This window comes from Geotrypetes seraphini, chromosome 2 (genome assembly GCF_902459505.1).
Source record: "Geotrypetes seraphini chromosome 2, aGeoSer1.1, whole genome shotgun sequence".
Lineage (NCBI taxonomy): Eukaryota > Metazoa > Chordata > Amphibia > Gymnophiona > Dermophiidae > Geotrypetes > Geotrypetes seraphini.
Genome location: NC_047085.1, coordinates 317,888,949 through 317,904,807, shown reverse-complemented (window position 1 = coordinate 317,904,807; position 15,859 = coordinate 317,888,949). Strand labels below are relative to the sequence as shown.

Below are 15,859 nucleotides of genomic sequence, written 5' to 3'. Positions count from 1 at the left end.
TGAGAGGGCTGAAGTTGGAATTTGGGAAAGTTGATTTCAAATCCCAAGCTTTGTAGAAGCCACGTAGTCCGTTGGGTCTCTACAATAACCCCCTGAAATGTTGAATCTTTGATGAGCCAGTCGTCTAGGTAGGGAAACACCTGAAGACCATGGTTCCTTAGAGCCGCTACCACCACCAGGCACTTGGTGAACACTCTGGGAGATGAAGCCAGGCCAAAGGGTAGCACTCTGTATTGGTATTGCAGATTCCCCATCCGAAATCTGAAGTACTGACGGGAGGTCGGATAAATGGGGATGCGAGTATAAGCCTCCTTGAGATCTAGAGAACATAACCAATTGTTCTGATCTAGAAGGGGGTAAAGGGATGCCAGGGACAACATGTGAAATTTTTCTGTAACTAAAAATTTGTTGAGAGCCCTGAGATCCAGAATGGGTCGCAGATCGCCCATCTTCTTCGGAACTAGGAAGTAACGGGAGTAAAACCCCCTGCTCTGCTGTTCCAGAGGAACTTCTCCGATGGCACGGAGATGAAGCAGAGCTTGAGCTTCCTGAAGAAGCAGGGCGATCTGGGATGGATTGGAAGGATACTCTCTTGGAGGCAGCTCTGGAGGAACCTGAGTGAAATGAAGAGAGTATCCTTCCCTGATTATTGACAGCACCCAGAGGTCAGATGTAATGGTCTCCCATCGATGGTATTGGGGGAAGTGAGGACAGAGGCAGAACAATGGAAGTTATGCTCTTTTTTAAACAGTCAAAAAGGCTGCACAGCCTTAGGTACAGCAGAAGGCTGAGGTTTCTGTTGCTTCTGCTACTGTTGTTTCTTGGGAGGTGGTCGAGTGTAAGGGGCCACCCTTGGAGTATAACGCTTCTGGAAAACTGGAGTAGAGCGTGAAGGTTTTGCAGGAGCTGGCTTTGATCTGACAATGGAAGCAAAATACTTTTCATGTTCAGACAATTTCTTAGTGGCAACCTCTATGGATTCATCAAAGAGGTCATTGCCCTCACAAGGAATGTTAGCCAGACGGTCCTGAAGATTAGGATCCATGTAAATGGTGCGAAGTCAGGCCAAATGGCGCATGGCTACAGTGAAAGCAGTGGCTCTAGCAGACAGTTCAAAGGCATCATAAGATAACTGGAGAAGATGCAATCTGAGTTGTGACAGAGTAGCAGTGACTTCTTGGAACTCGAAATGCCTATGCTGATCTAGGTTCTGGAGAAAGCTTGGAAGAATATCAATGAGGAACTTGAGATAAGTAATGAAGATAAAATTGTAGTTGAGGACTTTGGAGGACATTTTGATAAAGACGATGTCCAAACTTGTCCATGGTCTTACCCTCTCTTCCAGGAGGAACTGTAGCATAGACCCTGGAAGGATTGGTTCTTTTCAAAGAGGCCTCCACAAGGAGGGATTGGTGAGATAACTGAATTCTCAAACCCTTTGCAATGTAGAGTTCTATACCTCGAGTCCAACTTGCCTGGAACAGCAGGAATAGCATAAGGAGTTTCCAAACAGCGTTTGAAAGTTTGAGACAAAAGCTTATGAAGAGGAAGCTTAAGTAACTCTGCAGGAGGTTGAGGCAGATGTGTGACCTCGAGATACTCCTTAGAGTATTTAGAACCAGCATCTAATTGAATTTCTAGGCCATCAGCCATCTGACGAAAGAAGGAAGAGAAGAAACATAGAGAAACATAGAGTATGATGGCAGAAAAGGGCCATCAGCCCAACAAGTCTGCCCACTCGAAGGAGAGCTGATCCGCCAGGGCTCTGCCTCGAGAGGGACTTGATGACCTCGAGGCGCCTTGAGTGGAGAACAAAGGCGAAGCCTCTCTGGAGAAGTGGCAATCCAAAGAATATGGAGACTTGAAGGAGGCAATGGAAGCAGCTGACTCCTCTGGGTCTGGAAGCGACGACCTTGATCGATGAGTTGGAGGCCTTGAAGAGCTGGAAGGTCTTGAATGAGGTCTAGACGAGGAAGGCTGATCTTTGGAAGGAGACCTGCGCCTCGATGAGGGCCTCGATCAATGACAAAAGTGATGCCTGGAAGCAGGTCTTGACTAGGATCGAGACTTCGCCCTATGTATGGAAACAGGCAATGTTGCTGGTGAATGAATAAGGCTGGAAGTTGTAGATCAAAACTCAGTGGTTTGGATCGAGGAATCTCGAAGCACTCCCAAAGACTCTGCTCCTTGTATGGATTGTGAGGATTCCTGTCGAGACACTCCCAAAGAATCTACTCCTTCCATTGCGTGTGTAGATGCCAGACCAGACACTAGCAAAGACTCTACTCCTTGCATAGAGTGTGAAGCTTCAGCTCGAGGCACAAGCAGGGACTCGACCTCGCGGGAGACTGCTGATTGCCCAGGCTGGATTACAGGAGGCATTGTCGAGGCAGAACCATATTTGTTCAGCAATTGAACAAATTTCTGCTCCAACATGGTCTGGAGAGAAGCCTGCAAATGAGGATCCGCGTCTGAAACCAGACCACTTGCTGAGGCTAAAGGCTCCAAGGTGGCAGTGGAGATATGCTTCGACTTGGAGGTCTTGGAGAGCTTGAGAACCACCGCCGGAATTTTCTGCTTAGGTATCTGACCTGAGGGGAGCTCAGGGGAAGATAAAGCAGGTGTACTCGAGGCTAAAGACGATCCAAATGAGGATGGTCTGATGAGACTCGAGGTCAGAGTCGTGGAAGCAGGAGGACTCTCGGTGGAAGGAGGGACCGAGGCAGCACTCGAGGTCGAGGGTGTCACTGAAGAGTCCATCCTGAAGAGTTTTTCCACTAAAACCCGACAACGTTTAAGGGCTCGAGGTTGAAGAGTAGCACAGCACTCTCACGACTTAGGACTATGGTCAGGCCTGAGGCACTTGAGGCACCAGTGGTGTGGGTCCTTGAGAGAAATCGCACGCTGACACTGGCTACACTTCTTGAAGCCCATTACTGGCCGGGACATAGGAGGGAAGATAGCCTCTGCAAAGTCGAAGCCCACAGGCTGCGGCCGAGCGGCCTGCCCCGCCAGTCAGTCGACGAAGAAAAATAAAATAAAGTCTTCTTCTTTTTTAAAAAAAAATTAAAAGAAAATAAGTAACACAGCAATTTGCGACTAAAAAGAACACAAACTGCGGTGAGAAAAGGCACGAAGCGAACAAAGTCCAGCGCAGAACGTCAAAGTACAGATTTCTCAGCTCAGCGGAAAACTGAGAATTGAGGAAACTTGCCCTGTGCTGGGCGGGAAGACACTCATGCATGTGCAGTGCGGCTGACTTGAAATTTCTGAAGTTTCTACAAGCAAGTATGCTTGTAAGGCTGTCCGCATCGGGGCTCCGTGGATGACGTCACCCATATGTGACAATAGGCTACCTGCTTGTCCTGGGATAATAGAACATCCACCATTTGTCACAGTCAGCATATGTTTGCCAGCTTCTAGGGCAAAGATGGAAGTCCTCTTGCAAAAGTATTATTTTGTATACTTTTTGCACAATTCATAGACCTTATGGTAGGTTTGATTCAGCAGCACAAAGTCGGGTCTCCTAAGGGTCTTCTCCCTCAAGGTCTACTTTTGAGCATAGTTTGGGCTTCAGAGAGAAGTGAGCTAGATGGACGGGACTTAGGCAGACTTTGGACATCCTTAATGCGATCAGCTAAATAGTTTGCTGGGTTTTTATTTTTGATTTATTAAGCTCAAAATACATTTAATAAGGCACCACACAAACAGGGCACATCAAAACAGATATATTGCATGCAAAACCTTCTATCTTTAAGGACAAACAGCAATATTATTTGCTAATTAGAGGAAAACATCCATTAACTAAAGCAGAGCATATGAAAAATCACATTCTCTAGCTGAATTTAGGAGTTGATCAGCCCCAACGTTCAACAATTATTAACATCTCTGATCGGCCATTAAACCAAGTTGAACTCTCTGTACTTTCCAAAGGACTGTCTTTTGTTCCAACTACTCCCTACGACCATTTTCAATTCCAAGTTGATACCGAGAGATTCGTGAGAACGCTATCGTTAACATTTTTTTTCTGTAATCATGAATCCCAGAACGATAGAAACATAGAAACATAGAAAAAGCGGCAGAAAAGGGCTATTGCCCACCAAGTCTGCCCATTCCAAGTATCCCCCCCCTGAGTTTACTCCCTTAAAGATCCCACGTGAGTATCCCATTTTTTCTTAAAATCTGTTACGCTACTGGCCTTTATCACCTGGGGTGGGAGTCTGTTCCAATGGTCCACCACTCTCTCGGTGAAGAAGTACTTCCTGGGATCGCCATGAAACTTCCCTCCCCTGATTTTCAGCGGATGCCCTCTGGTGGTTGAGGGTCCCATGAGCCAGAAGATGATATCTTCTGACTCGATGCGTCCCGTGATGTACTTATACGTTTCAATCATATCTCCCCGTTCTCTTCTTTCCTCAAGTGAGTACAGCCGCAACTTCTTTAGTCTTTCTTCATACGTGAGATCCTTGAGCCCCATGACCATCCTGGTGGCCGTTCGCTGAACCGACTCGATCCTCAGCACGTCCTTTCGGTAGTGTGGGCTCCAAAACTGCACACAGTACTCTAAATGAGGCCTCACCATGGCTCTGTACAACGGCATCATAACCTCAGGTCTCCTGCTGACGAAACCTCTACGGATACACCCCATCATTTGTCTTGCCCTGGAGGAAGCCTTCTCCACTTGATTGGCAACCTTCATATCCTCGCTAATGATCACTCCTAGATCGCGTTCTATAGTCTATAGTCAAGAAAAAATCGTCTTGGGTCCCACCTGGGAAATTGGATCCTCTTATTTCTACATTTAAACAACTGGTGGTACAGGATGCTGCGAAACTTAGATTTAAGAAAATAGAATCTTTCAACTTGTCGAGAGAAGAGCGACAGGCCCTCCTGGATTTGCAACAGGATCCTACTATTATCATTAGTAGAGCAGATAAAGGAGGTACTACTGTCATTTGGAATGATAGGGATTATAAATCCGAATTGGCTCAACAACTATCTGATATCACTACCTATACTCTTTTAGACTATGATCCAACAGCCCAGATTAAATCACAGATTCTATCTTTGACCCAGGATGGTTTTGATGAAGGATTTGTGATGAAGAACGAATTTCAATTTGTGAATAGAGACCATTGTACCATTCCATGGATTTATTTGTTGCCTAAAATTCATAAGAGACCGAATAATCCCCCGGGTCGCCCAATTATTTCTTCAAGAAATTCTATCCTGGAATCGTTATCTATATTGATTTTTACCTTAAACCACTAGTGGAGACTAGTGCATCATATATTAAGGATACCAGCCATTTTTTGATCTGGCTGCAGACAATAGATAACCTAGATCAATCCTGTACATGGTTACCTTAGATATTGTTTCGTTATACACTTCACTCCCACAAGTTAAATGTCTAGAGATTGTGGCTCGAGCACTGAATTCTCAGATGGGTCCCCATCAATGTCCCACTGAATTTATTATGTCACTATTACAGTTAGCTTTGACGAATAATTTTTTTACTGATGGGTCAAATTTATATCTTCAAAAAAGGGGGTTGCTATGGGCGCTACATGTGCTCCGTCTGTAGTGTGCCTGTACATGAAAGACTTCGAAGAAACATTTTTACAGAATCACCAGTGGTCTCAATGTGTTAAGGGGTGGAAGCGTTATATTGATAATATATTTTTAATTTGGCAAGGGCTTAATGAAGATCTTTTACAGTTTGTCGACTGGTTAAATATGAGGGATAGTAACATTCATTTTACCATGAATCAATCATCGGTGGACATTAATTTTTTAGATGCTGGGATTACTATATCCGAAAGCCAATTTGAGTCGACACTGTATGTTAAGCCCACTGATACAACGAGCCTATTACAATATGGCAGTTGCCATCCTCCACCCCTAAAGGATAGCCTCCCCCTTGCGCAATTCCTTAGATTTAGGCGTATCTGTACACACACAGCTGATTTTAAGAGATCAGCAAATAACTTAGCCAAAGTTTTGAAAAATCGAGGCTATCCTGTCGTGTTCTTAAGAAGTCATATCATAGGGCCAAATATAACCATCAAGAATGGCTCCTACAGCCTAAACAACAACAACAGTCATGCACGGCAGGCACTGTAGATAACCCTGAATATTTAACCTGTGTTCTTCATTATAATACAGAATCTCAACAGATCTCAGACATTATTCGTAACCATTGGAGGATCATCCATAGGCTTCCCTGTTTTGAAACTTCGCTTGGCTTACTCAAGAGCACGAAATCTTAAAGAACTGCTAAGTATTAAACCAGATGGGGTTCCCGAGAGGGGTGGTTTTAATGGTTTCCATTCTAGCTGTGGTAAATGCCAGATCTGTCCACTTACGATACAGGGTTCTTCTTTCGTGAATCCCCTTAATAATAAAACATACCATTTATGTCATCAAACCTCCTGCACTTCTGACTATGTGGTTTACTTGATTAGTCTATTAAGTTGATTATAATTCATACATGATCTGTATAGAAAATTTGGTTTGTGCACACCTTCTAATCCAGGACTGTTTAAATCAAGTGTATTGCAGCTTTAGTATAATTAGAGTATTATCCACCAGCTGGATAAGCCTTCTGCCTTTATTATTTACATATGCATATTTTTATAGTTATTTACAAAGTTGTAAATTTATTAATTGATATATTAAGATTGGATGTTTCATTATGCATAACCAGTTTTATCAGTGAATGTTTCATACCATATGTTACATTTATTATTGTTATTTGTATTTATTATTTGTCAATTGCCCCTGATGCAACCTCTTGGCGAAACACGGCCATGTCGGGCACTTTGATATCTCCCAAGATATCAAAGTGCCCGACATAGCCATGTTTCGCCAAGAGGTTGCATCAGGGGCAATTGACATATGCTTAATTTACAAAAAAGGAGAAAAATCCTAGGACTCAAATCCTGCTGCAGTTCTCCAAAGGATTTAACACATTTGGCAGTCATGTCCCACCAATGCCCTCCACACATTAGACCCTTAGCCTCCCATCAGAGAAAACCCCCCGAGCCTCTCCCTGTCTCAAACTCCAGATTAAACCGAAGTGAGGTAAACCAAGAATATTTATGACCTCCCAGTAACTGCCCCCTAATATTCCTCCAAACCTTCAAAGTGACCCCCTAATATGCCACCTCCCACTCACCCCCTCCCCCGGGTACCATGGAAACAACTCCTTACAACTTTAATAAATTAACCCTGCTTCTCACTATCACTGTAATATTTTTACAATTCACTTATATGTCCAGGAAGCTCTCTAATTTTTTGCCTTCGTCTTTTTCATTCCATTTGACCTGAGGAAGGGAGAGGTAGCTTCCAAAAGCTACTCTTGAAATAATTAGTCAAATTAAATGCATCACCTTATAAAAACATTTTATCTACTGTTTCCATGCAGACTTACTAATGAATTATTTTCCATTTTCCATGCTTCATTAAAGTTGAGATTCTGCAAGGGCAAGTGTTCTGAAGGTTTATTTGTAAATTTGAAATCTGTGTGTGAATAAAGACACAAGAAAAAAATGGTACATTAAAAATTAATCATTCAAAAACATTAGTTCAAAGTCTGAAACTCTGCTGCACTGTTCACCATTTTATTACAAGATACATTCTGCAGGAAATGAAAATACCTAGGTCAATTCTGAACAGGATATCAAGGAAAAATTCATATCATTCCTATATTTAACAGTGCTATATGACTGGTGAAACATACTAGTCAAAATGTCCAAGTGGGCAATCTCAAAACAGACTTTCCAGATGTCTTTCTGGTTGCTTTGTTTGCAGTGCATCTAAATCTTAAGTGTGTGTGTGTGTGGGGGGGGGAAGGGGGGGTTAGAGGCGTGCTTTGGGAAAGCTTAGGACTTGGACATTCCGCAGGCATAATCAAACCTTTAACAACACGTCCAAGGCTTTTTGTTTAGATGTTTGGGGCTAGATCTGTTTTAAGGGGCTTCGAGGTAAAATTAAGTGTCTAAATGCTAAAAAAAAAGTGCTCAAAATGACCAGATGACCACTGGAAGGATTAAGGAAGGACACCCCTCCTTACTCCCCCAGTGGTCACTGACCCCCTCCCACCATCCAGAGATGTGAAAAAAAGCCAGTACATTCTAGCCTGAATTAGAAGGGGGTGATGAAAAGTTCTCAGTCCAACCAACCCAACTTCCTAAATTCTGAGCATTATTTTGCTACTGTAGTTGGAAATGTGCCAATTTGCAGAAACAAAATTCTATGTTTTGATAATGTTTCAGATCATTGATTGAACCATATCCATGACATTCTCTTCTTGGTTGGGCTGAGAGCTTCAGACAGCCACAAAGACAACTAAGTCCAGCAGAGAAGAGCAAAAGGGCACTTTTAGGGGGCTACTGCAGTTAATTTCACATTTAAAAGTCCCAGGTACACATCACTACAATCCACCCCAAACCTACTGTACCTACATAAAAATGACACCTGCAGGTATAAGGACTATTGATGTGGTATACAGATAGGTACAGTAAGATTTGGGTGGGTTTTGGAGGGCTCACCATACAATATAAGCAGGTTATAGTGACGTGTACCTGGGAACTTTAAATGTGACATTCATATGAACATAAGAATTGTCACTGCTGGGTCAGACCAATGGTCCATCGTGTCCAGCAGTCTGCTCATGTGGCGGCCCTTAGGTCAAAGACCAGTGCCCTAACTGAGTCTAGCTTTACCTGCATACATTCTGGTTCAGCAGAAACTTGTCTAGCTTTGTCTTGAATACTTGGAGGGTGTTTTTCCCTATAACAGCCTCCGGAAGAGTGTTACAGATTTCTACCACTCTCTGGGTGAAGAAGAATTTCCTTACGTTTGTACGGAATCTATCCCATTTTAACTTTAGAGAGTACCCTCTTGTTCTCTCTACCTTGAAGAGGGTGAATAACCTGTCTTTATCTACTAAGTCTTGAATGTTTCGATCATGTCCCCTCTCAGTCTTCTCTTTTCAAGGGAGAAGAGGCCCAGTTTCTCTAATCTCTCACTGTACGGCAACTCCTCCAACCCCTGAACTATTTTAGGTGCACTTCTCTGGACCCTTTCTAGTAATACTGTGTTTTTCATGAACAGCAACCATTATTCCAGTATTCCAAGTGGGGGCATACGTGGCCCGGTATAAAGGCATGATAACCTTCTCCGATCTGTTTGTGATCCCCTTCTTAATAATTCCTAGCATTCTGTTCGCCCTTTTCGCTGCCACCGAATATTGTGTGGACGGCTTCATTGACTTGTCGACCAGTACTCCCAAGTCTCTTTCCTGGTGGGTCTCTCCAAGTACTGCACCGGACATCCTGTATTCATGTATAAGATTTTTGTTACCGACATGCATCACCTTACATTTATCCATGTTAAACCACATTTGCAATGTCACGACCCATTTCTCGAGCGTGTTTATGTCACGTTGCAGGTCTTCACAAGCCTTCTGTGTCTTCACTACACTGAATAACTTCGTATTGTCTGCAAATTTAATCACCTCGCTCGTTGTACCAATTTCCAGGTTGTTTATAAATATGTTGAAGAGCACAGGTCCAAGCAACGGACCCTGCGGCACTCTACTCGTGATGCTTTTCCAGTCCGAGTATTGTCCATTTACCCCTACTCTCTGTTTCCTATGCTCCAGCCAGTTTTTAATCGATGTAAGTATTTCACCCTCGATACCATGGCTCGCAATTTTTCGAAGTAGTCGTTCATGCGGAACTCCCTTGAAGAAGTGCAGCAAGTTCATCAAGCAAGATCTTCCTTTGCTGAAGCCGTGCTGGCTGGTCCTCATCAGATTGTGTCCGTCAAGGTGATCAATGAAGCGGTCCTTTATCAGCGCCTCTACCATCTTTCCCGGTACCGATGAAAGACTCACAGGTTTGTAGTTTCACGATCTACCCTCAAACTTTTCTTGAAGATCGGCGTAACATTCGCCACTTTCCAGTTTTCTGGAATTCTTCCTGATTTGATCGACAGATTGGCTATTAGTTGGAACAATTCAGCTATAACCCATAGAAACATAGAAACTGATGGCAGAAAAGGGCCACGGCCCATCTAGTCTGCCCACACTAATGACCCACCCCCTAACTTCCTCCGTGAAGAAATCCCTTGTGCCAATCCCATTTTTTCTTAAAATCTGGCATGCTGCTGGCCTCAATTACCTGTAGTGGAAGACTATTCCAGGGATCAACCACCCTTTCGGTGAAGAAATATTTTCTGGTGTCACCATGAAATTCCCACCCCTGAGTTTCAACGAATGCCCTCTTGTAGCCGTGGGACCTTTAAGAAAAAAGATATCTTCTTCCATCTCGATACGGCCCGTGACATATTTGAACGTCTCGATCATGTCTCCCCTCTCTATGCGTTCCTCGAGTGAGTATAGCTGCAACTTATCCAGCCGTTCCTCATACGGGAGATCCTTGAGTCCTGAGACCATCCGGGTGGCCATTTGCTGAACCGACTCAACTCTCAGCATATCTTTGTGGTAATGCGGCCTCCAGAATTGTACACAGTATTCCAGATGGGGTCTCACCATGGATCTGTACAATGGCATTATGACCTCGAGCTTACAGCTGACGAAACTTCTATGGAAACAACCTATGATTTGTCTAGCCTTGGATGAAGCTTTCTCCACTTGATTGGCAAGTCTTCATGTCTTCACTAATGATCACCCCCAAGTCTCGTTCTGCTACAGTCCTTGCTAGGGTCTCACCATTTAGGGTGTAAGTCCTGTATGGATATTTGCTGCCAAGGTGCATGACCTTGCATTTTTTGGCATTGAAACTTAGCTGCCAGGTCCTGGACCAATGCTCCAGTAGGAGTAGGTCATGCGTCATACTGTCGGGCATTGAGCTTTTGTTAGGCACTGTGCTTTTGTCTGTTGTGCTCTTGTCAACTATACTGCATAGTTTGGCATCATCGGCGAATAGCGTAATTTTACCTCGAAGCCCCTTAGCCAAGTCTCTTACGAAGATGTTGAATAGGATCAGGCCCAGTTCCTTAACTACCCTCGGATGGATGCCATCCTGTCTTGGGGATTTATCGTTTTTAAGCCTATCAATTTGCCTGCATACCTCTTCTAGACTGACCATCAACCCTATCAGTTTTCCATCTTCGTTTCCTGCATATAAGCCTATCTGCTTCCGGTATGTTGTGTATATCCTCTTCGGAAAATACAGACGCAAAAAATGTATTCAGTTTGTCGGCGATGGCTTTGTCCTCCTTTAGCACTCCTTTTATTTCATCCAATGGCCACACCGCTTCCTTCGCATGTCGTTTCCCCTTAATATATCAAAAGAATGGCTTGAAGTTTTTTGCCTCTTTGGCTATTTTTTCCTCATAGTCTCTTTTGGCTCCTCTTACCACCTTATGGATATTGGAGAAGCACTCTTCTGAAATCCAGCTCATTCAGAATCCGGTCTTCCTTCTTAGAAACTGTGGACATGAACACCGGGAATCTGACTTCTTGATTGACATGGAAAGCCGAAACAAATTTCAGCAAAAAGGATAGAATGATGCACAAAGAAACTCCAGCCTCTGTGAATTTGAGGAAAGGAACTCTGCAAGAAAGATCCTGTATCTCTGAGACTCTTCTCACTGTGGTAATGGCCACAAGAAAGACTATCTTGAGTGTCAGATCCATCAAGGACACTTCCTTCAGCGACTCTTATGGAGCCTGGCTGAGCCTTGCAAAATCATGTTAAGGTTCCATGAAGGTAATGGGTGCTTTACCAGGGGCCTGAGTGGCAATACTCCCTTTAGGAAACTGGCTATGTCCAGATGAGATGCCAACGAAGCCTTTCGGTTTCGAGCTCTGAAACAAGAATCCCACCACTTGGACTCTGAGGGATGCAACTGTAAGCCCCTTGTCAAGGCCAGCCTGGAGGAAGGCTAATGTCATGGAGATTGTACCAGTGCTTGAAAGTTTCCCATGTCTTAGCATAAGCAGAGACTGTCATAGGCTTTTTGGATCTGAGCAGAGTAGCAATGACTACCTCTGAGTATCCCTTATGTGCTAATGCTGTGTACTCGAGAGTCATGCTGTAAGAGCAAAGCAATCCAGATCTGGTGCTAAGAAAGAAGATCTGGCTGTATTCATAGTCCGAGGTGCCTGTCTGAAGCCACACTAGGTCTGCAGACCATGGTCTGCCAGGCCAATCTGGAGCCACAAGAATGTCTGGTCCCCAATGGCTTACAATCCTGTGGAGAATTTGGTTTATCATGGGCCACGGAGGAAACACGTACAAGAGCTCGCTCTTTGACCATGGCTGTACCAAAGCATCCAGATCCGTGCTTCCTGGCTCTTAGACAGAAGAATTTGTTCACCTTCTTGTTTTTTGCTGATGTCATCAGATTGACCGTCGGGTGACCCCCAGCAACAAACAATGGCTTGGAAAGCTGCTGCAGATGTCGTCCACTCACCTGGATTCAGTATCTGTCTGCTGAGGAAATCGGCTTGGACATTGCCCACACTTCTGCTACATGATTTAGATTAGATGTGCTTCTGAGAGAACCTGAAGATAAAGCTCTGTTCACCTGAATAGTAACCGAGCTTCCAAACTTAGCTGCACACTCTTGGTGCCTTCCTAGCAATTGAGAATACGCCACCATTGCAGTATTGTTGGAGAAGACTTGAACTGGTTGTCCCTCCAAACTCTTCTGCAGTCTCTGCAACGCCAATCAAATGACTCAAAGGTCTAATCTGTTGCTTAGGAGGCCGACCAACGCCAGCTAAACAGGCTGGCATCCATTGTCACAATTACCCACAAGTCTATTCGGAGAGGCATGCCCTATGAAAACAACTGTGGGCAAAGCCACCAGTCCACACTGGCCCAGGCTTCCAGTGTCCACAGCAGAGACATCTGCAGGGAGCCCAAATGAGGTGACCACCGCAATAGCAATGTACTCTGGAAAGGACGCATATGAGCCTTCATCCAGGGGACCATGTATATTGTGGCTGCTGTGGAGCCTAGCATTTGGAAGTTTGTCACGCTGTAATTTCCTTTCACAAGGTTGTAATTGTGATTGTTAATTTTTATATATATAACGTTAACAAAAACTGTCTCAGAGCTATAAAGACACTGCAACCCATATTTCAGCAAAGTACCCTTTAGTTTCTGTGGCAGAATTCTGCTGTCTAATTCCTGTCCATGACACCTGGTGACGAATGCTCTCACCTGAATCAGCTAATTGCCTAGATTAAATGGATATGTGTGAGAGGTGCTTGGCCTTGTGGAGTAGGTTCTGCCTCTGTAGCAAAAAGTACACTGAACAGCATACACAGATGCTTGTAAGCATCAATGGTACCCGAGATTATTGACTAAGTTGCCAACATGCAAATTAAATGTCTCTATCTGAAATGTTCTCCTGCCTTTGAAAGTAAAGTCTGAATTTTCATCCTCATCAGTTTCATCATCAAAATGCTTGTTTCATCTCCACTGAATGTCCTATTTATAGGATCGACAAACACCAGGCACCATCTACAGCTTTGCATTCATAGCTGTCAAACAAATTTATTTGTTCATCCAAGAAAGTCAGCAGTGATTTTAGGGTTCCAGCATCTATGGCAAGATCAATGTTGCTTTTCTGCAGTACAGTGGATGTTGCATTGAATCAAGCTAGAATGTTCCTTAAATTTGCCATGATAGCCATTTCTAGGGTGGCTAATTGTCCAGAGTCCGTCATCTTTTCTCTGCATCTTCTAAAACAGACTGTAATGCTGACTTTATATTGGTATAATTATTCCAAAGGGCTTTGGCAGATTCTGTCCAAGTGCTTCATCATATAATTGACAGAGATTTTAGCATAAGAGAGACTGGCAAATCACCATTTGCAAACACCCTATTCTAACAATAAGTGGAAGAAAATGTAAATGCTTAGAGTTTGCAGCAGATCAAAGTAGTTATGAACTACCAAACTGTAAGCCATTTTAGTTCCAGACATACAAAGGTCAATTGAAAAGTTTCTGGCCTAATTAAAAAGAAATTATATGTAGAGGTTTTCCTTTGAAGTTATGCTGAAGGGAGACACCTAAAGAGAAATCTTATTATGGCCTGTGTCTTAGATTTATTGAGAATTGATGATATGGAATTTTATTGCAGGTTGTTTTTTTTTTTGCAATTTTTAGTGAGCTAAACGTAGTGTATTGAAAGTATTGTTGTTTGTTGTCTTCTGAATTATTGTATTGAAAGTATTGTTATATATGCTATCCTCTGAACCACTGTGAATGTTTTAAATTGTAAACCGCTTAGTTATAGGCGGTTAAGAAATTTTAGAAATAAATAAAATAATGTTATGACTCATTGAGTATGTCCAAAAACAATCTCTTCTTTATGATGTTCTTTCTATAATCAACAGGGAAGAGAAAAGACCTCAGACTATTTACTAGTCATTACACACCAGCCGAATGGCTGTTCAGCTAGTATAAACAATGCTGTAATCATTGGTCTTCCTCCACCCCCATTATTCAATATAAATTGTGCAAAATATGGATATGAGCTTAAAATTTCTCAATAGTCTAAATCATCAAAAAACACATCTTATAACTGTTGAAGCATTGATCATATATGCTGATTCAGATGGGCCTGTTTTGCCAATTTCTTCATCAGAGAATCAGACCAACAAATGCAAACTGAACACTTCAGTCTGCGAGCTTCTATTCAGTCCACGTCTTTAGTGTCTAGAATATAAAATATACATATCAACAAATATCTTGTATATCACCACCCTGCACTTTCACTCATATCAAAAGACATACATATATATGTTCTGGACATACATGTTCTGGACAACCTGACATACAATTAAACTGAACAGGCCTCAGCTAATCAGTGTGTTGGTGGAAAATTATCAGTTCTTATTCAAATCCATAAACCTCACTGTGTTTTTTCACAGTGAAATATTGAAAATTACATAACCTACCCTTATCTGTACTCTATATTGGTGCTAATTCAAGTAAAAGATTACTACATGTTAAAAGACAGCATTGCAACATCAACAGCATAGGGGCTCGTTTCACTATCTGGCGCTGAACCTCTCGCAAGCGCGGTTGCATAATATATTCATCAGGCATCATAAATAAATCACTTGGAAACTATCTGGCCTGAAACGCCTTTCTATGTGCTTGTAAATAGACGATATCGGCACAATATAATATCAGGCTAGCCCCAACACTAAAAACAACTTTGTATATCCCTAACTCAAAACATCATCAGCCACTCATCGCTATACATTGCGCAAAAAGACTAAACATTAGCCTATACTTATAAACAAAGGGTAAATGCTTGAACATGAAAGCGCTCTAACTTCAATGGCCTTTGCCGGTGTGCCTTAATAATGGTGTCTCCAACGTGGTCCCATGCCATGGCAAACTTAAAAACAAACCAAAGGACTTTCTTTTGTACCCTTTAATAAATATGACGTCTTTCAAACTCGAGCGTCTTTATATAGGTTCTTTCAGGTACTACGGTTAAAAACTTTTTTTGCTGATAAGTCACCTGCATTAGATCCTTTAGAATCATTGAGAGGAATGAAGTCAAAATCTAAGTGGATTCCTCCTGGAGCACCAGACGTCTCCGTGGCAGCTTTTGAAAAAGCAGTATTACGGGATGTTGAATTTTCTGAGACTTTACATCTAAAATGTGGCTCCAATCTATCTTTGCAGCAGTTTAGCATGTTACTGTCATTGCAGCAGGATCCTACTATCATTATCCAGCGCGCTGATAAAGGCGGCGGGATAGTGATACAGGATAATGATCAATACTGTGCAGTAGCTTTAAGGCAGTTGTTGGATGTGAGCTTTTATAGGGAGATTGATACTGATCCCACTAAAGAT

General features: G+C 42.8%; 1 protein-coding gene across 2 annotated transcripts in view; it reads right to left on the bottom strand.

Annotated features, from left to right (window-relative positions):
- Nucleotides 1-15,859, bottom strand: part of TOPAZ1 (testis and ovary specific PAZ domain containing 1) — a 266,987-nt gene that overhangs the window by 144,647 nt on the left and 106,481 nt on the right. For both annotated transcript variants that reach the window (XM_033930089.1, XM_033930088.1), the window contains exon 7: nucleotides 7,433-7,521. In XM_033930089.1, the coding sequence (XP_033785980.1) occupies nucleotides 7,433-7,521 (89 nt within the window). The remainder of the gene's footprint in view (nucleotides 1-7,432; nucleotides 7,522-15,859) is intronic.